The 25,395-nt window shown below is 36.3% G+C and overlaps 1 protein-coding gene across 1 annotated transcript; it reads left to right on the forward strand.

Moving 5' to 3' along the window:
- Window positions 1-12,851: 12,851 nt before the first annotated feature.
- LOC130136129 (receptor-like protein 15) lies at window positions 12,852-23,446 on the forward strand. Its single transcript, XM_056306205.1, has 4 exons — window positions 12,852-13,257; window positions 17,360-17,491; window positions 17,576-17,710; window positions 21,230-23,446. Exons 1-4 carry the CDS (start codon window positions 12,852-12,854, stop codon window positions 23,407-23,409), a joined length of 2,853 nt encoding a protein of 950 aa, XP_056162180.1. The 3' UTR covers window positions 23,410-23,446.
- The last annotated feature ends 1,949 nt before the right edge of the window (window positions 23,447-25,395 follow it).

The following is a 25,395-nucleotide window of genomic DNA, read 5'->3' on the forward strand; positions in this document are numbered from 1 at the left end:
AAAATTTGAATGCTATTTGTGTTATGTGATGTCAATATTTTGGAAAATCGAAATGTTTTTCATTAGAATTGAGCGAAAAGATCAAGTTTCCTAATTTTTATTTACAAAACCAAATAACTAGCCCTTTGTCCAAACTACATTAAATGAATAGACAAAATCTATCAAATCTTCAGATAATAATTTGTAGAAAACGGTTCAATCCTGTCCACCGAAGGGAGAGAGTAGGCCAAATTGGTAAAAGTGAATGGGCAGGAGCACTCAATGGGCAGAGCACTCTTCACTATGAAAGCTATGGGGTGTTGATATTGGCAGGAAGAGGAAGCATGGGGTGCTTGGAGAGAGGGAACTGCACTGCTCAAGATCAAAGCCACCTTCGACTGCCCGAATGGATCTTCTCTTCCATCGTGGCGCAACGGCAAGGGCGATTACTGCGGATGGGAGGGTGTTAGGCTCGATGATACCACTTTGCAGGTGACTCGACTATTTCTGAACCACACACGAGATTAGAACTTGGAATTCCCTTGGCTATCCATGACCCCTTATTCCTTCCTCTTGTGGAGCTTCGAGTGTTGGATGTGAGTTGGAATGATCTTAACAGGGAATATCTCTCTCTCTACCTACAGCACACAAACACAACATAGAATTACAAGGAGATTTTGTGAGGTACTATAATATACTGTACACTGTTGTCATGCATTGACAAAGATTTATCCATTAACTAGTGTCATCTAATGACTGACGGTTAATGATGTTCTACTATAATATTGAAAAATGAAGCATCTAGAATTTAAGTGAAAACTTTCCATAAAACTTTAAAAAATTGTCAATTGGAAGTCATCTAACTTTTTCTTTGTAATTTCACTAAGAAATTTTAAAAAATATTTTCTTTATTGAGTTTTTAACAAAGGGTCGTGCTTGGGTAAGATCAGCAAAAATAACTCGAGCAAGTCAATTTCTTCTCATCTAATTGTAACATACTATTTCAGGAAGCTTTAAAAGAAGAAGAAAATGTGCAGGAAATAGTAATTGGGTTGTGTTTTATGTTGAAAAATTAATCGAACATACTAAAGACACAAAAGTTTTTTAAAATACAAATGTTTCACCCTATCCTAGTTATTTAAAATAGAAAAAAAAAGAATATTGAAAATGATAGAGATTGGGCTTGAGAAACTTTGAATCTACAATAAATGGAAATTACGAAAGGTGGATTCTACTATCGAAAAGATTTTCTTTTCTTTTTAAGAAAAGGGAATCGTATTCAGCAGCCTTCATTTACACGTATATTGTCCCAATTAAAAATTGCACAATTTTCGTGTCAAGTTTCTTTCTCTCTTCTCACGTTGTTGTAACACACGATTTGAAAAAGGTTTTCAAGTGAAGAAGCATGAGCCGGATATCCGTGATTAATTCAAATCAATGAAATTAATCTGTCAAGCGTATCTCAAAAATCACTTTAAACACGTTCTCAGAAATTCCGTAGATATTCGGCAAACAATGGCCACGACGCCCTCCTGAGCCTTCTTCCCATCGTCTCTCCTCCACCCGAAATCTGCGCGACCTCCTCTCGAAGCTGAGAAGCCGGAGCAAGTGCGTTTTACGGGAGGCAAAGCCTCGCCCTCAAATCGATCAAGACCGCTCCGGAGAGCCAGAGGCGCCATCTCTCCGTGCAGAACGGGCCTCCGACCGTCATGGCGGCTGGTTCGGCTCCCTCCTCTGTGTTTGGAATTTACGGCAATGGACGGAGTATTGACGACGGTGCTGAACAATGCATATGGGTGACGGATTCCGAGGGTCTGCCAAATGGTGTTCCAGGCAGTCACTTCGATTTTCCACGAACTATTGAGGTTACTGATTCTGCTCAGAAAGTGTTCGACGAATTGTCCGAGAGAGAGGGGAGAAACGAGAGTAACGCCGCTCTAACTTTCGATTACTTGTTATGTCAACAACAAGCAATACTCTTCTCTATTCTGACTGTACTGAATAATCTGAGCAGAAGAGTCATTGTCGCGGGTCCTCGCCAAAATTTTCTTCTCAAGCAGGTGAGGTTCTCCCGCGAGATTCTGCTTCGCTGAACTCTGCAAATTGCTGTAGACGCGCTCTTGCACGTACCAGAGAAGTGTTAAGGCATACAATGAATTGGAAATTCCTTAGGCGTTTGTTTCATATTGGTTTTGTTTCACAGATATGAAGTCTCTTCCATTGGGGTTGAACCTGTTACTCTTTCCCCTGCTCCAATCTTTATGTCTCCCAACATCTGGTAGTGGAGGACCAAGTCCAGGAAGGTCATTGCACGAACAGAAAGTTTTGTGCATAATGAGTCTACAACAATAAATCTCACATCCATTGTCAGTTGAATACACAAAGTTTCCAATTCTATACCCCTCAAAACTCCTCAAAAGAAATTTAAGCAAAAAATAAAGGACAGATAAATTGTATAACTGGACAAACAATTAATTAGTACCGTGAATTATTTTTATTAATCTTTAGAAATGAGTTCACCTAATGATAGCAACGAACATACGATGTATGAAGTTGAGAGATCATGGATATTACTTGGACTTAGCCTTTAGTAGGTTCGACCACATATAAGGGTAAAGGTCTTCGATGGCCAAAATGAGATAACGAAGCTAATGGGGACATTAGCTTTAAAAATGAACGACGTTGAGTTCCGAAGCTCATTATTGAATTTCTTTTCACGAAAAATCAATGATCTGTAAACATTTTTTAAAAAATAGTTATTCGTATTGGTTAGAAAAACTAGTTAACAGATTATATATTTTTATCATCAACAATAATCTTTGCCTAAACGTTTTATTAATGATAAAATTATTTCTCATTAACTCATTTTTGCAAGCAATAAAAGTGAATATTTTTAGAAATATTTTAAAGAGTGATTTTATGTGAAACGGACGCATCTAAAAATTAAAAGATTTTATCTAATTTTTTATTATTTCTTCTCCTTTCGCCGAGGGTTTTTCGTTTCATCGCTCTCTCTCCAAAATATATTTTCTTCTTTCTATCTCTAACTAAAGGGTTTATGCATCAGTGCCTTGTCATCGGCTTCGGCGCGCCATTGTGTGGATATGCATTCAGGCGACGAAAAGCCGCTAACAAAAATGTCAGCAGCAACTCCAACTCATCAATAGGGCCTCACTCAGTTCATTATGGGCTCTTGGTATGGGGACAACTTTTATGGACAAGCCCAGCCCATCCAACATCAAAGATTTTAAAAAAATAAAAACAGATTAAAAAATCTACCTCTCCAGCACTAGTGATGCTAAAGATGAAACTTAAAAATTAATAAAATTCAGGAGCCATCAAGAGCTTGAAAACCCGAATTGGTCCGACCGAACCAACCCCGCATATCTCAAGCACGATTTAGAAGGGCCAGTCTTTAGGGCAGATTTTTCTAATATTGTTATCAGGCTTGTTTAGGCTACTAGCCTAGGGGAGTCGAGATGCTATTAGCAAAAATAAGTGAAGTAGCAATTATAATGGAATGAAGTGAATTATAGAGGAGATAGAAAGATGCGTAGATGAGAAAGGAGGCCAATGAGAATTGATGAAAGCATGGGATAAAAATATATTCCAGGTTTAGCAACTGCATTCATTCTATTAATATGACACCTTTGCAACGGTTAAACGTATACAACATTGTTTATTCGTCCTATATCTTGCAATATACTTCCTTTAGGAAATAGAATTTGACAGGCTATGAAATCACTACAAAGAAAATTTCCACGTAGGACCAATCTAATGGTCCTTGGTCCCGAATGAAAGGGACCGACAACTACGATTGATATAATGAGAAACAAAATTACGATTACATGCACAATAGTGTGGCACCAACTTAATATATTTTGTAAACCTCTCTTATATATAATTATAGATACTAGATATTGCAAACTTAATATATTTTGTAAACCTTTTCAGATATATAAGGTAATTTGTATATATTGCAAACGTTTTTAACCAATGCATAAGAGCATGTTTCTTTAACTTCGATATTTAAAGATTCATTTTATTTATTTCTTATTAGTCAACACATATAATTAAGTAATTGGTTAATGTTCAACAGGAAGACTTTCCTACTGAATGGCTGGAACGTTCTTTTTAGGCATGATTGTACACTTACAGCGATTTAGCTACAACCTCTTTTATATATTACATGAATCACTTTTAACTTATATTTTCTAGAAACCTTCAATTTTAAATAAGCAATTGAGCTTCTTTATCTAATTAATGTAGAAGAAGATTGCACAAAACAACTTTTCTTTTTCTAAAAGAGAAACGGTACAGCTAACGGGTATAGGCAAAATTAACGTAATCAAGTCTCCAAAACCAAACTCTCTGGTTCGTAGAGTAAGGCTGCCTCTCATGCCTTATTCAGCTCCTAACCAACCTAGAGTAGGTTAGTGAAACTCTAATTTATTTTGATTGAAAATAAATGAGAAACTAAGTTATGATTAGTAGGGTTTGAGAGAGTCCGAGCAAAGTATTAATGCTACCTTACAAGAGGGTTACACTCGTGCGCTTAGTAATTTGTTAAACCCCCCTTGAAGTTCATCTTGGGAGGCTTGCGAAACCACTGTTTCGGAATTGAGATTCTCTAATGTTCAAGGAATTGAGATTCTTTAATATTATTAGGAGTTAAATTTATATCTTAAATTTTCTCACTTAAGAGCTGATACCTCACCACATGTATCTTTGGATTGTCTGGATTTATTCTCCTTTCTTCATTTTTCCCCCTTTCTTTTCTTCCCTTTGTTTTCCTTTTCCCTTTTCACTTCTGCCTCCGTCCTCTCTTTCCTTAGATCTTGAATTTGGGGTTAACTTGACCAAATAAAGTTACTTCAGACTTCAGAAAATTGCAATCCGTTTTTTCAAATCCGCGTAAGGAAAAGGGTCCTAGCATTGACCAATTTTCGGAATATTGGCCAAGTTCTTGACCGAGAAAAAGAAGTATTTAGTCTAGCGTTTTGTCGGGGTAAAAAGATAAAATCTCATCCAAGATTAGATTGAGATAGAAATAGAAATTGAGTTACTGGGCCGGCTTTCTTTTCCATCGTCCTCATATTTCCATTGGATTAAAGAAACAAAAATTACGTCAAGGTCTTTTCACTTTTACTTTCTATAATGGACATCACTATCAAGAAAGTAAAGCATTTCCCAGCTTTCATCGCAGGAGACCGAAACGACTTGGGAGAATTCTGTGTCAAGCTATCATGGACATTCCCGCAAAAAAGTAAAGTATTTCACAGCTTTCATAGGAAGTGACCAAAATGACTTGCTCAAATTATACATGAGTCCCTACATAATGAAGCAAGCATTTAAAATTCAACACAATATGGATTTGGTGAAAATAAAATAAAACACGATACATTGAATCCAATTGATAAATTCAACATATGGATTTACAGGTTTGATTATTTAGTTTTATTGATTTATCTGTTCTATTTCGTTATTTTTGGTTGAAAAAAATTAATACAATTATACAACATTTTTAATCGGTAATTTTAATAGATCCAGTGATTTAACAAGTAATGGGTTACACTATAATGACATGGCCTGAGGAAAGTTGGCAAACTCCCAAAATAACTATTTAAGTAGTAATCATTTGGAAGATTTGTTTTACTTATAAACCATAGTTAAATGGAAATCACCTGAGAGAATCCGCTAGTGTTTTGCAGACCACCAATTGTCTCCTTGAGGCAAACAGGTGACCCTAATTGAAACTTAGTTTGAACATCCTGGGAAATGCCCATTTAAAATGTTCAAGTATTTAGGGAGAAAGTCATCAAATCGTGTAGCTCATGAGGAAATCAATCGTCATAGGCAAAAATAACATGACGGCCTGGAATTTCACGTCCTTTAATAATCTCACGGCCTTTCGTTAACCTAATACATACTAATGATTAAAGATTCTTGGCTACTGAACGTCATGGTCATGACCTAGATTCAGCAATTGCAATTAGTATGTAAGGTGCAATTGAGAAGGTGATAAATGATGAGACTCAATAACCTACATCAATTTCAAAAGCTCACATTTTTATAATAATAACAAGAACAACAGCAACAACAATCACGACAACGACGACGACAACAAACGACAATAATAATAACAACAATTATAGCAGTAACAATAGATAATTTAGTGACAAATACTAGTTGCAAAACCTCCCACATCATCTAACGCACAAAAGCCCTTTACATGTGGATACATGAAAGTTATCATATATTGCGAGCTTTATGTATTGCAAACTTTCTTAACATAAATGAGAGAATTTATGTATAGCACATATATATTGCAAAATCCTTAACCAATATAAGCACATGTTTTGTGATGATCAATATTAAGATATTTCACTTTTTTTATTTTTTATGAGTCGACGTATATAATTAAGTCATCGTGTACTATTCAACATATAATAGCTAATTCAGCAATGACCTTTTAATATATTAAATGAATCTATTTTAAAATATTTTTTTAGGAAAATCAATGTTAAATAAGAAACTAAGCTCCTTTATCTAATTAATATGTTCCAAGTAATTTTGTAGTAAGTGGAAAGAATGAAGTTTTGCCATGATGTGGCTCAACCACAAAACTCTATTCTACCAAACTTTCTTATTATTTATAAATGAATAGTCCAAGCAACTTTTGCACTTGGACCCGGAGCATATAATTCAATGCATTCTAACTAGTAGATCAGGTTCTGACCGAACAAAAAAAACTAGTAGATCAGGTGAGTCTACGTAGGATCCACACAATGTAATGAATCATTGAGCACATGTGATTCGGGGGCCACATAACAAAAATAATAGATTTTCATATGCTTCTGGCCTTTAACGTTATAATTGAGCATTAAATTTCCATAAAGAACTTGATTGGTTTTTTTTTTCCAGTGATTAAATCAGCTGTGGTGCCTACCTTCTTCTCCATCATTTTTCGTGTCCTTAATTCTCAATAAAATTGAAATGGTTTGCTTGCTTTTCCTTGGCAATTTTCTAGGTCACTGCAAGCTTTAATGACCACGCGGGAGGATAAGATGTGTTGCATCTTTGAGTCGAAGAGGTCCCTAGCAGAATTGATCAACTCACGGGCCACAGGCAAGTATTTCATTAATATAATACATATAAAAATTGAATATGGATCATCAAATCTTGTGGGATTAACTAGCTTCAATGGTTAGTATTCATTCAATACATATACTATACTCAATATAATAGTTTCTCACAGTCCTTCATTTTTACTGTACATGGGCATGTGGACTTGGGTGGTGCCGAATATTGGAGGGACGTGGAAGATAATAGCAATGCTTGGAAGGAGAGACCAGAGAGGAATGCCCTGCTCAAGATTAAATCCGCCATAAACAACCCGAATGGGTATTCTTCTATCGTGGCAAGACGATTTAAAAGATTTTTATTTAATACTAGCTAGGTATTCATACATTGCACAAGTTTAAGACTATATGTTCTGAATTATTCTAAATATTGATAGTCAATCGATTTTGCAATCATTGATACGTCAAGTTAATTATAAGATATATTGAATGTTGATCGGCATTGGCTTGACTGGTTTATCAACTCAATGAAAATTGCCCTTATTTTTCCTTCAATAAGTCCAAACAAATACTCATTTGTTTCATATTTATTGACAAAACAATACCTGTATATAAAAATAAACAACATCAAGTTTTATTTATTTGTCTCATCTTTTTTTACGAAGCGTTACAGGGAAACATATTTTTCTTTTATAATTTTGGTGAAATTACTGGTAAAGTTTTGTTGTTGATATGCAAATAGTCATTCTTTATCGTTTTATAATATTCACTTTATCATTTTCATCTTTTTCTTTTGGAAAAGTTCTGAGTCAAGTCATTGGCGCTAATCACGCCCATGATTCATGATTGTGTCGTGGAGTTGGACTAACCACGATAATCACTCGAAAGGGCTGCATATATAAATGAAGTACATGAGCCTCATATAAACATTTATATGCTAGTACTAGCTATGAAAGTTAACATATGGCTCGTGTCCTCTATGAATGAACTTTGTAGATCAAGCATATCGGCACAATTGGACATATCCATTGATTTAATTAATTTAATTTATTTGACCCGTATAGTCTATCTCATCTTATAATTGATCACAATGTCCTATGTAGATAATCTCAACTAATCAAATGTAAATAAACTGTCAGTATATGAGTTGAAATAAGTTTTTGCAGTAACTGTTGAAATAACTCCCCTAGTTTTGTTATGAATACGTTTAGATTCTACATACGAAGAGCAAAAGCACACGTGCATATTGTGATTATTTTTTAAAAAAAATCTCAATTTACTAATACTTGATGGATTGGTCAACACCGTAAAATATTTAAAGGAAATAATTGGGAACAAAAATTATCAGATTGATATACATATTGAAGCGAGCCAACATGACTCGGACAAATGAATCACAATTACGGACGCTTGGCACTTAAGAAACATCAAATTTAAAAGTATGCAAGACAAAAAAGAAAAAAAGTAAAAACAAAAGGAGACGCGCTAGCAGCTTCGCATCAGCTACTTACCAACTCCTAAAGCTATTAATGCAAAGTACTATGGATTTTCATTTTATCAATCCAATAAATAAAATTTACTATTTTGAAAGCATTGACATTCTCGATTCTATATAAATAAATAGCTCTCCACTGCATATGGTGAAGCACGAACATAGTACACACAAAACACCATAAAACACAACATTAAAATTTGGAAATGTTTCTCTTTTTGAGGATGCACAAAACTATTGCTTGCATAACTATATGGAAGAATTCTGTAAAACAGAGCATTAAAATTTGGCTTTCATCCCTTAAATTTCCATGAACTTGCAAATGTGCCTTTTATTCTCTCAAGTGCAACTTATCCTTTGTCCCTTTGTAATTTGGAAACACAAGAATAAAACCAACATTAATTATGGATTTGTGCATTTTAATCTCTATTCATCGTATGAAGTTCGGATCGCTTCGACGTATCTATTTGTCGTCAATAAATGTTATCTTGACCTTTTGCGCCGAGCTGATATCACCAAAAAATTCAAATATAATTCTTGGTTGGGCAAGCAAACTTCTTATTGTTATCGTATTCCAATAGTAAATAATATTTTCATGGAACATTTTAAAGTTTTAGAATAATTGACAAGCTTCAAAAACAAAAGTACTCTAAGTAATCACACAAGACGGCAACCATTTAGGGGTGGGTGTTCACTTATAAATCACTCCACAAGGTCTCTCCCAACCGATGTACATGGTATTTAAAGAATGTGAGACCACATATGTGAAATAAACTGTGCTAGAACCTAACTCTATTACCAAGTTAGAAACCCTGTAAACTAATGGGGATAGTAATAATAAAAATGAAAGAGGATGGGTTTTAAAACTCACTAGTGTGTTTGTTTCACGGAAAAGCAATGACTTGTAAATATTTATGTAGAAATAATTACTAGCGGTAGTTAAAAAATAAATCAACGGAAGATATCTTCATCATCAACCACAATCATTGCCTAATCATTTTCGTTATCATAATAATGTTTCTTATTAATTCATTTTTGTAAGCGATATAAGCGATTATTTTTAGAATAATATTTCAAATTTGTGATTTTTGGGGAAATAAACACAACCTATATATCCAGATAATTCATATTGATATATCCAACATTAACAGCTCCAGTGACGACAACAGGATGATCAGCCAATAAATATAGGTCTGCAGGGCACAAATGAGAAAAGAAAATAGCAATAATACAATGAAAGATGTCAAGTTTTGAAGCTTCGCATCAGAGACACGCACAAGACCATGACACCAACATTTACACGTATCCCATCTGATGTCTCGTGGGGAGAAGCTCGATCATTTTTGGGATCATTTTCGTGTACGCGTGGATGAGAGAGAGTAAGTTGAGAGAAGAGAGGAGGGTTGGATAGTGAGTTAACATGGAGATTAATCGCTGTCTCTAAGATGATTAAATACAATTTGACACATGGTATTTACCAATAAATTTAGCCCTTGAAGGAAATTAGATGTGGATTTACAAAAAGTGGAAGGAAAAATAACTTCCACCATATTTCTCTTTCCATCAACTACTATGACCCTGAAAGGAAATTAGACGTGAATTTGCAAAAAAAAAAATGGACGGAAAGAAACTTCCAATTCAGTGACTATTAACGGTTGGATTACTACATTACGAATATCAAATTATACATGTTATAAAGTTGTTTTATGGTGTTTTGGATGGATTTCCTCAAATTACTGGTGAATTTTTTATCTGGTGGTGATTAATATTACCGGATAAAGTTACTCCACACTTAAAGAAAATTCCAATTCGTTTTTCAAATCCGTGTTAGGACAAGGGTCCAGCTGACCTAGCATTGACCCAATTTTTGGAGTATTGGCCAAGTGCTTTATGAGAAAGAGAAGAAATTAGTCTAGCGTTTTGTCGGGTAAAGAGAAATCGAGTTACTGGGCCGACTCGCTTTTCCATCATCTTCACATTGCTTTTGCATTAGGGGTAAAGAGAAATCGAGTTACTGGGCCGACTCTCTTTTTCATCATCTTCACACTGCTTTTGCATTAAAGAAGCATAAGTTAAGTCGAGGTCTTGGCACTTACTCTCTATAATGAACATCCTTGTCAGAAAGGTAAAGCATTTCCCAGCTTTTATAGCAGGTGGCCAAGACGACTTGGGAGAAATTTGGGTCAAAGCTATAATGGACGTCCCTATCCAAAAGGTAAAGCATTTCACAACTTTTATTGCAAGTGACCAAAATGACTTGCTCAAATTATACGAGAGTCCCTACATGATGAAGCAGGCGTTCAAACATTCAACAAAATATAGGTTTGGTGAAAAAAATTAGAACATGATATAATGAATCCAACTGTATGTTCAACTTATGGATTTACAGGTTTTGGGTATTCTATGTGATTGATTTGTTCATTCTATTTCGATGTATTTGATTAAAAATTTAATGAAGTTATACAACATCTTTGGTTGGTAATTTTTATAGATCAAGCAATTATGCTAACAAGTAATGGGTTGCCGAGCAAAGTTGCAAACTCCCAAAATAACTATTCAAGCAGTAATAATTTGGAAGGTTAATTTTACTTACGAATCACTGTTAAACCGAAATCACGGCAAAGAATCCAATTGTATTTTGCAGACTTCACTAATTATTTCCTTGAGCCATAGAGGTGACACTAATCGAGACCCCATTTGAACATCCAGAGCAATGCCCATACGAAATGATCAAGACCTTAAGGAGAAAGCCATCATATCGTGCAACCCAATGGTTTTGCTTCTGTCTTGGCATGACGGTTAAAAATATTTTTATCTAATACTAGTAAAGTATCCGGGTGTTTAAGACTATGTTTTTTATAAACTATTAATCAATTTTGCATTCATCGATATTTCTAGTAATTATAAGTTATACCGAATGTAGGTCTGTATTGTCTCGATCGCTTTATCAAATTGATCAAAATTGCCTTATTTTTCGTTCAATGAGTCCAAACAAATACCGATTTATTTGATATTTCTTGGCAAAACAACACTTGCACCAAAAATTAACGACATCAAACCTTAGCTATTTCTCTCTCTTTTTGCGAAGTAATTCCTGGGCACCTTTTTTCCGTTGATTGGCTAATAATAATTTTTTCTCATTTTATAATCTCGATCTTTCTCTTTTGGAGAAGTTGTGGGTCAAGTTGACGACGATAATCACGTGTTTCGTGGAATTGGCCCCCGGCAGACTTGACTTTGCCCATGGTTGTTATGTGGAGTTGGTACAATCGTGGTAATCATGGAAACGTATTACCCACATATCATGAGCAAGTATTTTGTGAACGCAATACATATGTTAAATTGTATCTGGGCCATCCGATCTCATGGAATGCATTATCTTTAGCAGTCCAGATTCAATTTATATATATATACACACACACACTAAACTCATATAATAGTGTCTCATAATCCACAAAATATTACCAATAAAAAGTGGACTTGGGAGGTGTCCATATTGGGGGGAAGTGGAAACTGACGGGGTGCTTGGAAGAAAGACGCCTCGCTCAAGATTAAATCCACCTTATGTCGTGACACGATGTTTAAAAAGATTTTCATCAAATACTAACAAGTATTCGAGCGTTGCCCAAATTTAAGACTATATTCTTTTATATTAGTCTATACAATGATAATTAATTTATTTTGGGTTTATTCATGCTATAATTAATTATGAGATTTACCGAACGTTGATCTGCATTGTCTTGATCGCTTTATCAAATTCATGGAAATTGTCTTTTTTTTTCCCTTCAATAAGTCCAAGTAAGTACCCATTTATTCGATAGTTCTTAGAAAAATAACACTTGCTGAAAATTAACAACATCATCTATCTCGACTTTTTTTTTTCTTTTTGTGACGCGATATTAGGGCACATGTTTTTCTTTTATAGCTTTGATGAAATCAAATGGTAACTTTTTATCTTTTTTGATTTGCTAACAATCATTTTTATCATTTTGTAATATTCATTTTATAATCTTATCTTTCTCTTTTGGAGAAGTTCCGGGTCAAGTCACCGGCGATAATCACGTGTTCCGGGGAATTGGCCCTAGCAGACTCGACTTTGCCCACGGTTGTTTCGTGGAGTTGGCCCAACCGTGATGACCACTCAAAGGGGAAAGACTCTGCACATATAAATGAAGGAGATGACCCTCGTAAGTTTGCACAAGGTGAAGCAGAAGAAACAGATAAACGCACAAAACACCATATAGATAAACATGAAGTTTCTTTTACTGTGTACGTGGACTTGGGTGTTGCTGGTATCGATGGGGAGTGGAAGAAGCATGGGGTGCTTGGAAGAAGAGAGGAATGCACTGCTTGACATTGACGCCGCCCTCTCCCCCCCCAATGGGTCTTCTATTCTCTCGTGGCGCAACAACGATAGTGACTGTTGTCGCTGGAAAAGCGTGGAGTGCGATAACACCACTTTGCGAGTGACTGGACTATATCTGGGCGGATCACGCCGTTGGAAATGGAGAGTGTCGTACTGGGAACAGTCCGAAAGTAATTGGGAAGGGTCGAGCCAGAAAGAATGGTCTACCCGGTCCGAAAGTTATTGGGAAGGGTTGGGCCGGAAAAGAGAAGGGTCTCGTGGTTTGGTTATTGATGCCTCTTTATTCCTTCCTCTGGAGGAACTTCAAGTGTTGGATTTAAGTCAGCATTCTCTCTTAGGTGAATCTCTCTCTCTCACAGTAATTTGTTTGTTTTTTCCTTTTCTCTAAATATGTTCAAAATAATCGTTTACTCACCGTGTTTGAACTCTCAGGTGAATCTCTCTCTCTCTGTTATTTGTTTCATTTTTCTTCTTTCAATTATGTTTCTAAGTAATAGTTTGCTTTTGGACAACGAAAAAATGTCAGACTATGGTGCTATAAACTATAAAAGTGAATTAAGTGAATTAATGACAAACACATGATTGCACAAATGATGCAATTCTTAAAATAGTTGATTGCACATATCATGAATTAATTACGAGACTCATTTCCATGGCGATGATAAGTACGAAGAACGAAATTAGAATTAGCTCTATAAGCAATTATTTATCAAATTCCGACTTTTCTTTATCAAAAAAGGGGTGGACTTGCTAGAATTTTTCACTCCAACAATTTTGCACTTGTTTGGAAGTGGACCAAAATCTACTTAATATTGAGGAGCTTGTGACTTTCTCTCACGATTCAAAATAAGAAAAAGAAAATCAAGTTTATCATTCTACATATTAATAATTACATTTTTGTAAAGGTTTTGAGTGTTTTACGATAAATAAAAGTCAAATTACGAGTGCCATAAGGTTTGCAAAAAATAAAAAATCACGAAAAGTAGATTGGCAGAGGGGATTAATTTAGAGGGATGAGAAAGGATCTTAAAGGGAGTGTAATGGTAGGACAGAGGGAAAGAAACGGACCGGAAAAAAAAAGATTAGATCATATCAAGTGGAATTGTATGTGTAGCTATGTGTTTTTTAAATCCCCCATATAAAGGGATTTGGAGGGATTGAGGGGACTAATACTTTTATCAAACAATTGTTTTTTCTTTCTCACATTTACCTTTGATGTATTACAAATACATCAAATTATATATACATAAAAGTACAGTGACAATCATCATTTATTTTATTCTCTCTCCTGATCATTCCTTTCTCTAGTATCCAAATAATATTATAGCTTATTTCCTTTATTTCCTTTTTCTTCTTTTCTCTTATAATTATTTGCATTTCTTATTTTCTACTTTGGTTACATCTTCCGACATCTATATTTATCTGGATGCATGGTTCCAAAATCCCAAGCCGCTCTAACCACGCATCCAGACATGCAAGAAAATCAGAATACCCTTCAATGCTTTCCAAGTCAACCTTTAGTCTATTTAGATAGGGAAACTCACACATAAGGCGATTGATTAGATTTATGATCAATACATATACTTAAGAAGAGAAGCAAGAAATTTCATTATAAATCAAGTAATATAATTGAGATGAGATTAAAAGGATAGTGTTTTTTCTGCTCCCTTTTTTGCTAATACACTCCTTATAATGGTGGATGGATCATATTATCCTTGATGGATCCAACTTGTTTACAGATTATATACACACATAAATGATTAAAGTGGGGCCCAATTTTTCCACGCTCTCTGTGTCTCAGATTCTCTCTCTCATTCTTTTCACTTCGTTGCGCTTCTCTTGAATGTATCCAAATTTGAGAAGAAGAAAATAGAATCGAAGCATAATCGAAGCATAGGGGATGAAGTACTCCCAAATGAGTAAACAAGCACTCTCTCCCCAATCAGCTTTTCAAATTTTCATCACCACTAGGCGATGTGTCGTCATCGCCACCTACCGTTGCTTGCCCGCCTAACTTGGTTGATGAAGCCCTGCCTCTGTTCGAGCCACACGATGTCGGCGACCTAGCACTTGGCCTCTAAGCTCGACAAGGCCACCCCAGAGCCCTCCTTGCACCCAACCCCCACCTCTCTCTTCCACTTTCCCGTCATTATGGCAACTCCCCCGCCAGGGTTCAACGGTTGCTGTCGACCTAAAAACCTCAATTGCGGCTGTTGCTGGCCCCTTTTGACCTCAGATCAAGTCGAGCCTTAGATCTCAGATCTAGAGCTCGGTTGACCTCAGATCTAGAATGTGAGGCTCGATTGTGCCGCGATGGCTCTAGCGGAAGTCGGAGGCGAGGGTGTTGACCTAGAGTAGAGGTCTCTATCACCGTCCGCATCTGCCATTAATTCTTTCTAATCTACTCTGGAATTCATTGATGTCTTCGGAGAGCTCCCCAATCTCTTTATCCGTTCTCAAGATGGAGTTGTTATCATCTTGCAGCCAATTTCTGGGTCATCTTGTCCTCCGTCACCTGGATGATCCTTTCATCTTTAGATGCCACCGCAAGAGAATTGATCCACGGGATGTCGCCGGAAAGCTTCTTCCCAAACTCCGAGAACGCCTTGTCCAGGAATGGCAAATTCAAGACAGCTTCCACCGGCATTGTTTTGTCAGGCTAGCACCTTTATGGTTTCTTTTTTTTTGGGTCAAACCTTTATGGTTTCCACCACCCGCCTCTTGTGCACTTCCTCGAGCTCCGCTTTCTCTTTGTCGTCCATTGCATCGACCATACATCCTAAGTTCTTGACATGCTGCTTCGCCATCTCTTCGGCTTCAGAATGTCCTCTTTTTCCCCATCTTGCTTCGCTTATGTCGAGTATACTACTTCAATTTCTCTTACTTTTCCAGCATTATTGTTGGTGGTGACGTTATAACGCAAAAGACTCACCCTGAACAGACTCCCTCCGTCCCTCCCTTCTCCCCACCCCCTCTATGTATGTATCTTCTACCATCACACGAGCTCTGCGACCCTTAAGCTGCCGTCGCCCGCCCGACTCTCTCTCTCTCTCTCTCTCTCTCTCTCTCTCTCTCTCTCTCTCTCTCCGGGCGTGTGGCCAAATGGGGCCATGAAGAAAGCCGCAACCCCAAATCTGGGGTTGCTCGAGGCTGGGCCGCTGTTTTGCATGAGGTAGTGACCTCGCGCAAGCAAGCCCAATGTCTGCCATATTTTAACAAATTTTCACCTAGGCTCAATGTCTGCCATATTACAATCGCTTTGCTATTACCTAGACTTTTCGCTAATACCTGAAAAATTTTCTGCTACTCTCCCACATTCTTTATGGGCTCCTTGACCGCTACCGATGTCTTCCAAGTATAAGCTGCACTTGATTTTCTCCATTACCAGGAAGCTTATCAGAACATCAATTCTACTTGCACTTTTATCTATTCTACAAGAATTTCCATATTCAATCTCATCTATCACAGATAAAGCAAAAGCAATATTCATCCACACTTGTCAAAAGATTGAACTCATATCTAGCGGCAACTACATCAATTGTGTAACGACCCGGTCCGACGAGGGCGGGGAGTGGTCGCCGGGGCCAGAGGGCCTGGACAAGGAGCGGCTCCTGGCAGGCTTCTAGGATGGCAAGAGGGGCATGTCTCTTGTCCCACATCGCCTAGGGGGGGGAGTCCTGGGCTAGTTTATAAGGGCTTGGGAAGCCTTAACTTGCAAGAGGCCTTTTCTGGGGGTAGTATGGGCTGCCCTCGGAGGAACAAAACCGTGAGGACTTAGTGTCCAAAGCGGACAATATCTTGCGAGTGGGATCCAGGTCGTTACAAATGGTATCAGAGCCGACTCCCGACCGCGTGTGGGGCCACAGCGGGGACGTTGTGCCCAAAGGGGGGAGAATGTAATGACCCGGTCCGACGAGGGCGGGGAGTGGTCGCCGGGGCCAGAGGGCCTGGACAAGGAGCGTCTCCTGGCAGGCTTCTAGGATGGCAAGGGGGGCATGTCTCTTGTCCCACATCGCCTAGGGGGGGAGTCCTAGGCTAGTTTATAAGGGCTTGGGAAGCCTTAACTTGCAAGAGGCCTTTTCTGGGGGTAGTATGGGCTGCCCTCGGAGGAACAAAACCGTGAGGACTTAGTGTCCAAAGCGGACAATATCTTGCGAGTGGGACCCAGGTCGTTACAAATTGGCTCCGTAGGTTCTACCTCAATGGAAGCACCATTTAAGTCGATTATTGCACCAACACCTGCTATCTCAAGAGTTCTCGATGCAACTCCATTTTGAGCTTTACTGTCCATGTTCATATATGCATTACATATATGCATTACCAATAAAGCTCCTCATCACAAGCATATAGTTATTCTCAAAAAATTGAAGATGGTTGGAAATTTGATATCTGTAGATAATTTATTAACTATTGGGTATGCATGGATCTTTCCATAATCAGATTTAAATGAAACTCTACACCTGAAGCGATTGAAGAGGCTATATCTATCTTCTAATTATTTGGAACGAGTCCCCTCATGGGACAAGCAAACTTCAGTGGAGGCCCAAAATTTGTCTTCCATCCAGCTTGAAGGTACTTGTAAGATATAAAACCATGCCTTGATATTATATGGTTCAATTTTGAAAACCTTATGTCAATCACAAGTGTCAATCACAGGTGTGAATCTGGAGGTGCTGGATCTTTCGAATAACAAATTAGCCAATGATTCCCTTGCGGACATTACAAGGATGACATCTCTTAAGGCCTTATACATCAATGGTTGTGGATTGAATGCTTCAAAGTTTTTGGAAGGTAATTCTCTGAAAATGCTTTCAGTTATCACCTCTTCAAAATAAGATAAGGTGAGATAGTCTTGAACATAAAAGGCATGACTGCACTATATTCGATGTCCTCCAGAGATCATATTTTGGCCGCACAAATTCTTTAAATTACTAAGCGCCATGGACTTATATTTAGATAAGTGCTAATCACAAAAGCACATATAGCTGTTTGACCTATGCTTGAAGTTGGAAGGATTTAGTTAAATGCCTATGAAAGCCATAAGTAAATGTATGTCATGATTGTGGCATCCTTAAAAGTTGGATCAGTTTCAATTTAGTCCCTGCTCTTTGAAGATTGAAGTTTAGTCCCCATGCTTTTACTTTTACATAACTTTTTTTCTCGATCAATCTGAACAATAGTGTGATGCCATAACAGATACAAGGAGTTATTGCTAAAAAGATACAAATAGTCCAAAATAACAATATACTGTACGAGTTCAAAATTTGTCCAAGAATTACAATTATATGTAAAAGTTAATCTGGAATCAAAATCAAACAATATCTTAAGTTTACGGATTAGATTCAAATGGTGGTCAAACTTCTGCATGTGTCATTAGTAGAATTCATGCATTTCACAAATCTTTGATTTTTCATTTGTTGTAAAATTTTGTTTGATTGTCTTGATAGGAAAATATCCAAAATTAATTTTTTTTCCTTTAAAATATCCACTTAGAACGAATAATTTATGAAATTATTCTTTTAGTATGACAATTTTCATCTTTTACCCAGTTATGATTTTATATTTCTTCCTATTGAACTTGTCTCAAATTCCCGATTAGTATATTACACTGATATCAAGTTTTGCAATGGATTTTCCATGCGTCTCATTCATATATTAAAAGCATATATGCAAATCCAGTTTCTTCAACATTATCACTACCATCACTATGTATACGATTCATCAATAGTAGTGCCACATTTGTCTTGATATGTTTAGTATATTTTAGCTAGGGGAAACGATTGTCCTATTTAATGGTCGGGTTTGACTTACTACGTATATTACTTGTTTTGACATAGAGTGATCCTTGAATCCATCATCTGGTGCATCTAACCATTCTCTTAAATGCATGCAAAATATGATAACCAGAGATTATTTCGTAAATGGCTACTAGCTCCTCGTGGGAGTTTAATAGGGTTAGGCGGGAACAGAAGTGCCTTTCTCAAAACTCAAAAGAATAACTAATTGGTACATGAATACTACAACGTAAAAAAATTAAAGACACCATTTTCTTTTGAAAAAATGTTTTTAAATTATGTTTTTCCATGTATTGCTACCAATAAATGTCATATTTTCTCAATATTTGTTTAAATCAACTAAAAGTGCTATGTTTCTGGAAGAAGATGATGTAGGTATGATTTCTTAAATTATGCCAATCGGAGTAGATGTGAAATAAAAGAGGAGCTCACGTTTACTAAATTCTAATATTTATTTATTTAGTAAAATATCATAAATCAGGAGTTGAAAGACTCAGGAGTTGAAAGACTGATGAGGGGAAGAAAATGTTTCATAAGTTGTGGAAATATAGCAAAAAATTAAATTTCAAAAGACTTTTCCATTGATAATACTAAGCCGAGAACAAAGTTAATTAAATTCTATGGCATTTTTTCAGTATTTGTGAATTTTGCTTCCAATATTTTGGCTCAAGTTCTGTCTTCCAATCTATTGGATGCATCGATCAATAGACAAATAGAAAAACAAAAGCAAACTTAGTGATCTATGCAAAATCGTATCAAAGAAAGGAGGATGAAGATAAAAAGGAAAGCTGGGAACACAGCCCTTTCCTCTGAGGGACCAAAATGCCGTTTTCCTTTAACGGACTCAATTTACTGTATCTCCTTGCACCATTAAAGTTCTTCATTCGAAAAGAATGGACAAGATTTATGTTGAAAATATACACAATAATGTTGATGTCTGATTCTAGTATGCATCCCTTTCATTTGATGAAACGAGTACATTTTGTTTAGTTTAAACAAATTCAGCCATTTATCCATGAAAATACCTGCACCCTATACAAAAAGCTTCCATCTTCAACCTTTATATTACTTAATTAAATTAAAGTATGAGCTAGAGAGCATAACTCTTTATCAATTATTTAAAATTTTATTTGAATTGTGAGATAAAATGAAAAAGTTGTAGCACAACAAACTAATGCTCATGAACTATGTCATTATCAATATATTTGAAATTGTTTGATACCAAATTAAGTGAAAATTTTAAATTAGCTAAAAATTAAACACGATATTCCACAATAAGATTTAAATTTTAAAATATTTTATTCAGATATGTGTGTGTGTGCGGGTGTGTGTGTGTGTCTGTGTGTCTGTATACACACACACACATACACATGCACATATGCAAGTTTATATTACTATTAATTTTCCACACGCACATATGAATATTAACAAATAAAAAATCAACTGTTGCCAAATTAATTGAAAAGACTACCTATTATTATAAAAGGTCTATAGAATGAAAATGATATACGTTGTGAGGGTTTTATTACCCGTTTAGCCAAATATCATAAATGAATTACAGTAAGTGCATGATTATCGATGACTCTTTTGGTTAGAACATTACACCCGGTAAAAACAAACACTTGTATTTGGTATTATTCCTATAACCTTAAGTGGATAAGAACAAACCAAGTTGAATTAAGTATGGATACCGGTTTGATAAAGCACTTTTTCTATATTCAATAAATAAATGATATTAAAAGATCCATAAAATATAACCTGACTTTATAGCCCATATATAACAAACAAATGATTTAAAATGATCTAAATAAGATTGATAACACATATTTCAGATACAGATGAAATCATCAAATTAATAATGAACTATCTATTAATACAAACAGTTTATTGAAGAAAAAGTTGATTTCAAAGGGCTCTATTTAACATGATAGTGCATGTATATGAATTATGAAATATAGAGGATAATTACAAAAAATTGTATAACATGATACCTTTAATTGTGAAAGAGTTGAATAATATATAGATAGGTTATTACCACCAAAAACCCCCAAACTAGTACGCTCGTGCCACATTTTACCCCAAATTAATTTTTTTGTCACAAAACCTCGTAAACTAGTATAGTGCCACATTTACCCCAAACTAGTATACTCGCTTAACTTTTATCCTAAACTAATTTTTATGTCACAAAAATCTCTAAACTAATATCTCAGTGCCACGTTCACCCCAAACTAGGGCACTGTACCACATTTAGCCCTAAAAAATTCTGGTTTTAACACAATTTAAGGTAAATGTAGCATGGGTATAATTGTGACGGGAGTGTACCGGTTTTGGATTTTTTATGACACAAAAATTAGTTTTGCTTAAATGTGACACGGGTGTACCAAATTACGATTTTTGGTGGTATTACCGTATATAGATAGCCTCTTTCTATCCTCCATCCTCGACATTAACTATGATCTCGAGTGTAAGCACAATTTAGTGATGATCCTCATAGTTACAATGTCCACTTTAACAGGCTTATGCAGATTGAGGAACCTTGAAGAGTTAGATATTAGTCGTAATGGATTTTGGGGTCCTCTTCCTTCATGCTTGTGCAATATGACCTCGCTCCGTGTGCTTGATGTTCACAATAACAATTTTAGTGAGGCCATTCCATCATCTCTCTTCTATAATCTCAAGTCACTTGAATATATTGAGCTCTCTGGAAATGCTTTTGAAGGCTTACTTTTTCTTGCTTCCCTGGCTAATAATTCTAACCTTGAGGTATTCCGCCTCATCGACAACCATAAACGACTGGAAGTAAATACAGAGGAGCCCACTTGGTTTCCTTCATTTCAACTGAAGATGTTTGGTTTATCAAACTGTGTGATCAACAAAGACGCAAATGGCCTAATTCCCAGCTTTCTGAAAGAACAGCATGACCTGAGAGGTGTTCAACTCAACCACAATGGAATGACAGGAAATTTTCCAAATTGGCTATTGGACAACAATGTATTTCTAAAACAGTTCGAACTCACAGGCAATAATTTGTCAGGTCCATTTCATTTGCCTTCCAATTTGAATCTTCTCAGCATGTGGTGGTTCGATGTGTCTGCTAATATTATTGAAGGAGAGCTTCCATCTCGAATTGGTTCTATCCTCCCGGATTTGAGATATTTGAACCTATCAAACAACTTATTGCAAGGTAGAATCCCTCCCTCAATTGGCAATATGAAAAAACTGGATGCATTGGATTTGTCGAATAATGGCTTCACAGGAGAAATACCAAAGACACTGGCTAAAGGTTGTGCATTACTTTCTACATTGAAACTGTCCAACAACAATTTGCAAGGCCAAATGCTACCAAGGTATACTAACTTGACAAACTTGAGATATTTGCATCTGGATAATAATCTTTTCACAGGAGACATATCGCCTGATATATTAAATAGCTCCTCCTTGATCATTTTGGATGCAAGTCATAATTTCCTATCCGGAACACTTCCCAATTGGATTGGAGATATTAGTAGTCATGCGCTTATCTTGTCGAGTAATTTATTCGAAGGTCCTTTACCATTGAGCTTTTGCAAGTTACTGTATTTCGATTATTTGGACCTTTCAAGTAACAACCTTGGGCCAAATATACCCCCTTGTGTCAATTTTACACTTACTTTGAGGTTCTTGCATTTAACTAATGACACGCTTGCTGGGCAGTTTCCTAAGTTTCTTTCTAGAGCTTCAAATATGGTCACATTGGATCTTAGACACAATGCATTGTCAGGTGAGATCCCTAGCTGGATCGGTTCGCTTCACAAGTTGAAGGTTCTTCTATTGCAAGGAAACAATTTTGAAGGTTCAATCCCTTTGGATCTATGTCTATTGAAAAACATGAGCATATTAGATCTCTCCAATAATAATCTTTCTGGAAATATTCATTCTTGTTTGAACGATTTGACGTTCGGAAGCTTTGGGAATCCTATGTCCAGATCTTCTTACATGGTAAGCTGGGAAGAGGCATGGGAATCACACTACAAGGTCGATTACCGTTTATTGTATCTTCGAAAAGAAGATGACACATATACTTATACGAATGGATTAGAAGAAGTGAACTTCATGACAAAGAGAAGGTTGGAATCTTATATGGGCAATATTCTAAAACTCATGTCGGGAATGGATCTCTCGCAGAACAATTTGACGGGGTATATTCCTCCAGAAGTCGGCTACTTGAGTGAACTTCTCTCATTGAACCTGTCACACAATCATTTGACGGGACCGATCCCGGAAAAATTTTCCAATTTGAAGAATGTAGAGAGCTTGGACCTCTCCTACAACAACTTAACTGGTCCCATCCCTCCACAACTAATAGAGCTTTACGCGCTGTCAGATTTTAGTGTGGCTCACAATAACTTATCAGGCAAGACACCAGATCAAAAAAATCAATTTGGAACTTTTCGGGAAGCAAGTTATGAAGGTAATCCTCTTCTTTGTGGACCACCATTAACAAGTTGTCATGGCTCAAATCAGAAACGGGAGACACTGCCATCTTTTAATTATACCAGAGAGGACGATTCCTGGAGAGAAGCCTTCTTGTGGAGTTTTGCAGGATCATATGTAGTGGCGTTCTTTGGGGTGATTCTTTTTCTCCATCTAAACTCGCACTATTGGTACGTGCTATTCGGGCTCGTTCGTAAGTTTATCCCATCATTTTCCCAGTAGATAATGTTCTTCTAAGCATTTTGTGATGAAATAATACGATGAACGGTGGAGAACTTTTGTTTAATAGGATTGTAAGCATTTTGAGTCTCGATTATGCATTTTGAATGCTTGACTCCTATAGTGTTTGTATTGTATTCCTTGTCATGCTAATTTGAATATTAGGAGATTTGATCTGGTTGAGAATTCAGAAACGACAGTTTATTTACAACCAAAATCAATCCAGCATTCATAAATTTTTGTAAATGTTACGCCAAATGTGAATCATCTGATGGCTGCAACCGGCAACACCAAACCAACCAGGTTTTACTGTTTCAAGAATCCTACTAACATAAAGTATTGGGCACTGCAAATTTCTCCAATTTGAGGATAAAGGCATGGATTGTAGCTAGGATGACAGCAATATCCCAATTGCTGAACCACTGGTCTTCAACTTGAGCCCCACCTTTGTGATTTACTTGATGAAGAACTTGTCGCAATCCTCCCTCATGGCTCCCTTGAGGGGAGCGGGTTTAGTGATATGTCCAACGGGAACGAGCAGTCCCTCTATTCGAGGTGCTTGCTCTCGTTCAACGAGACTGCGTTTGATTGTCTAGATTTTTAATTAGTGTAGGACTAAATAAGACAGGATATGAAATTCAAGGAATTTGTTATATCCTATCTACTATTTAGTGAATTACTGTAATAAAGTTGGGTATTTTCATATCTTACGATGTACGTATTTTCAATGAATGTCATATCGGTATAAATGAACCTAAAAATTGCACAAACGGAGATAATAAAAATCTCTCATGACACTCTTATCCATTTAATTTTTATTTGCTTCTTTTTTATTATTTTTCCCTCTCTTTTATAATTCTTTCCTTTTTTATTTCTTTTTTCCCCTTCCATCATTTTCTAATAAATTTTTATTAAATAGTAAACTACACTAATATACCTAAAATATATAATAAATATAAATACTAAATGTATTTATTTATATAGATATGAAATTTTTATTAAACAAGATAGGACTGGATAAGATAGGATAAGAAATCTTGGGATTTGTTCATATCCTATCCACTGTTTGGTGGACTACGGATTTAAAGTCGGATAGGATAATTTTTTTTTTTTGCTATTCACGGGTCCGGAGGAGTCGGTGAAGGAAAAAAAGCCAAGAAATTTTTTTGGTGAAAGCGCACAAGGTGTGGGGATGAAGGTGATGGCGAGTGGAGCGTACGGTTTCTGAAAAAATAGGCATTAGAAATCCTATCCAGGTCTATCTCACTTCCTTCGGATTTTTTTATCCGGGCTATATCCGGTTTATATCCGACCTTATCCTATCCTGGACCACAACCAAATACAGGATAGGATAAAACATATCATATCCTGGCTTTTATCCGGTCGACCAAACGCAGCCTAAGAGTTCTCCAAAATCTTACGGTGCATGACGTTGGATGATTCAGTTTTGATTAAACGATGAGATCTTATCTAATTTGGAGTCCTCACTAGCCTATTTGAGCCAAATAGGAAAAAAGCTAGAAAAATCCAAGTTCGGTGACTTGATTATACTAACATTTAATTAGCGTTATTTTGGTACCTAACTCATTTTAATGCAAAAAACGTGAATTACGCGGTCTTTTCGTTTTAAGTCGCTAGGTATGTTCTATTTAAATGTCTTATGATGGTTATTGGCGAAAGCATTTTTCAATCAATCATACGAGTCAATAATCATAACAAACCAATCATAATAAAAGACACATGCCAAACGAGATAAAGCACAAAAGAATAGATTATGAAAGCAAAATGCGAAAAAACATACATGGACTTGTTATGAGCCCGGGGTTAAAAATTCCGCTAGCTAAACTTAAAACCTTATATTACTCAAACACATAAAGAACGACAAAATATAAAGCACAGTAAATGAACATGATATGCGTCGAGCAAATAATATAAATAACTTTGTCATTTGAGCTCCGGGATATGAACCCGTGAGCAAGTTCCGAAGTC

This window comes from Syzygium oleosum, unplaced genomic scaffold (genome assembly GCF_021117445.2).
Source record: "Syzygium oleosum isolate NSW1041296 unplaced genomic scaffold, Sole_v2.1 Sole_v2.42, whole genome shotgun sequence".
Classification (NCBI taxonomy): Eukaryota; Viridiplantae; Streptophyta; class Magnoliopsida; order Myrtales; family Myrtaceae; genus Syzygium; species Syzygium oleosum.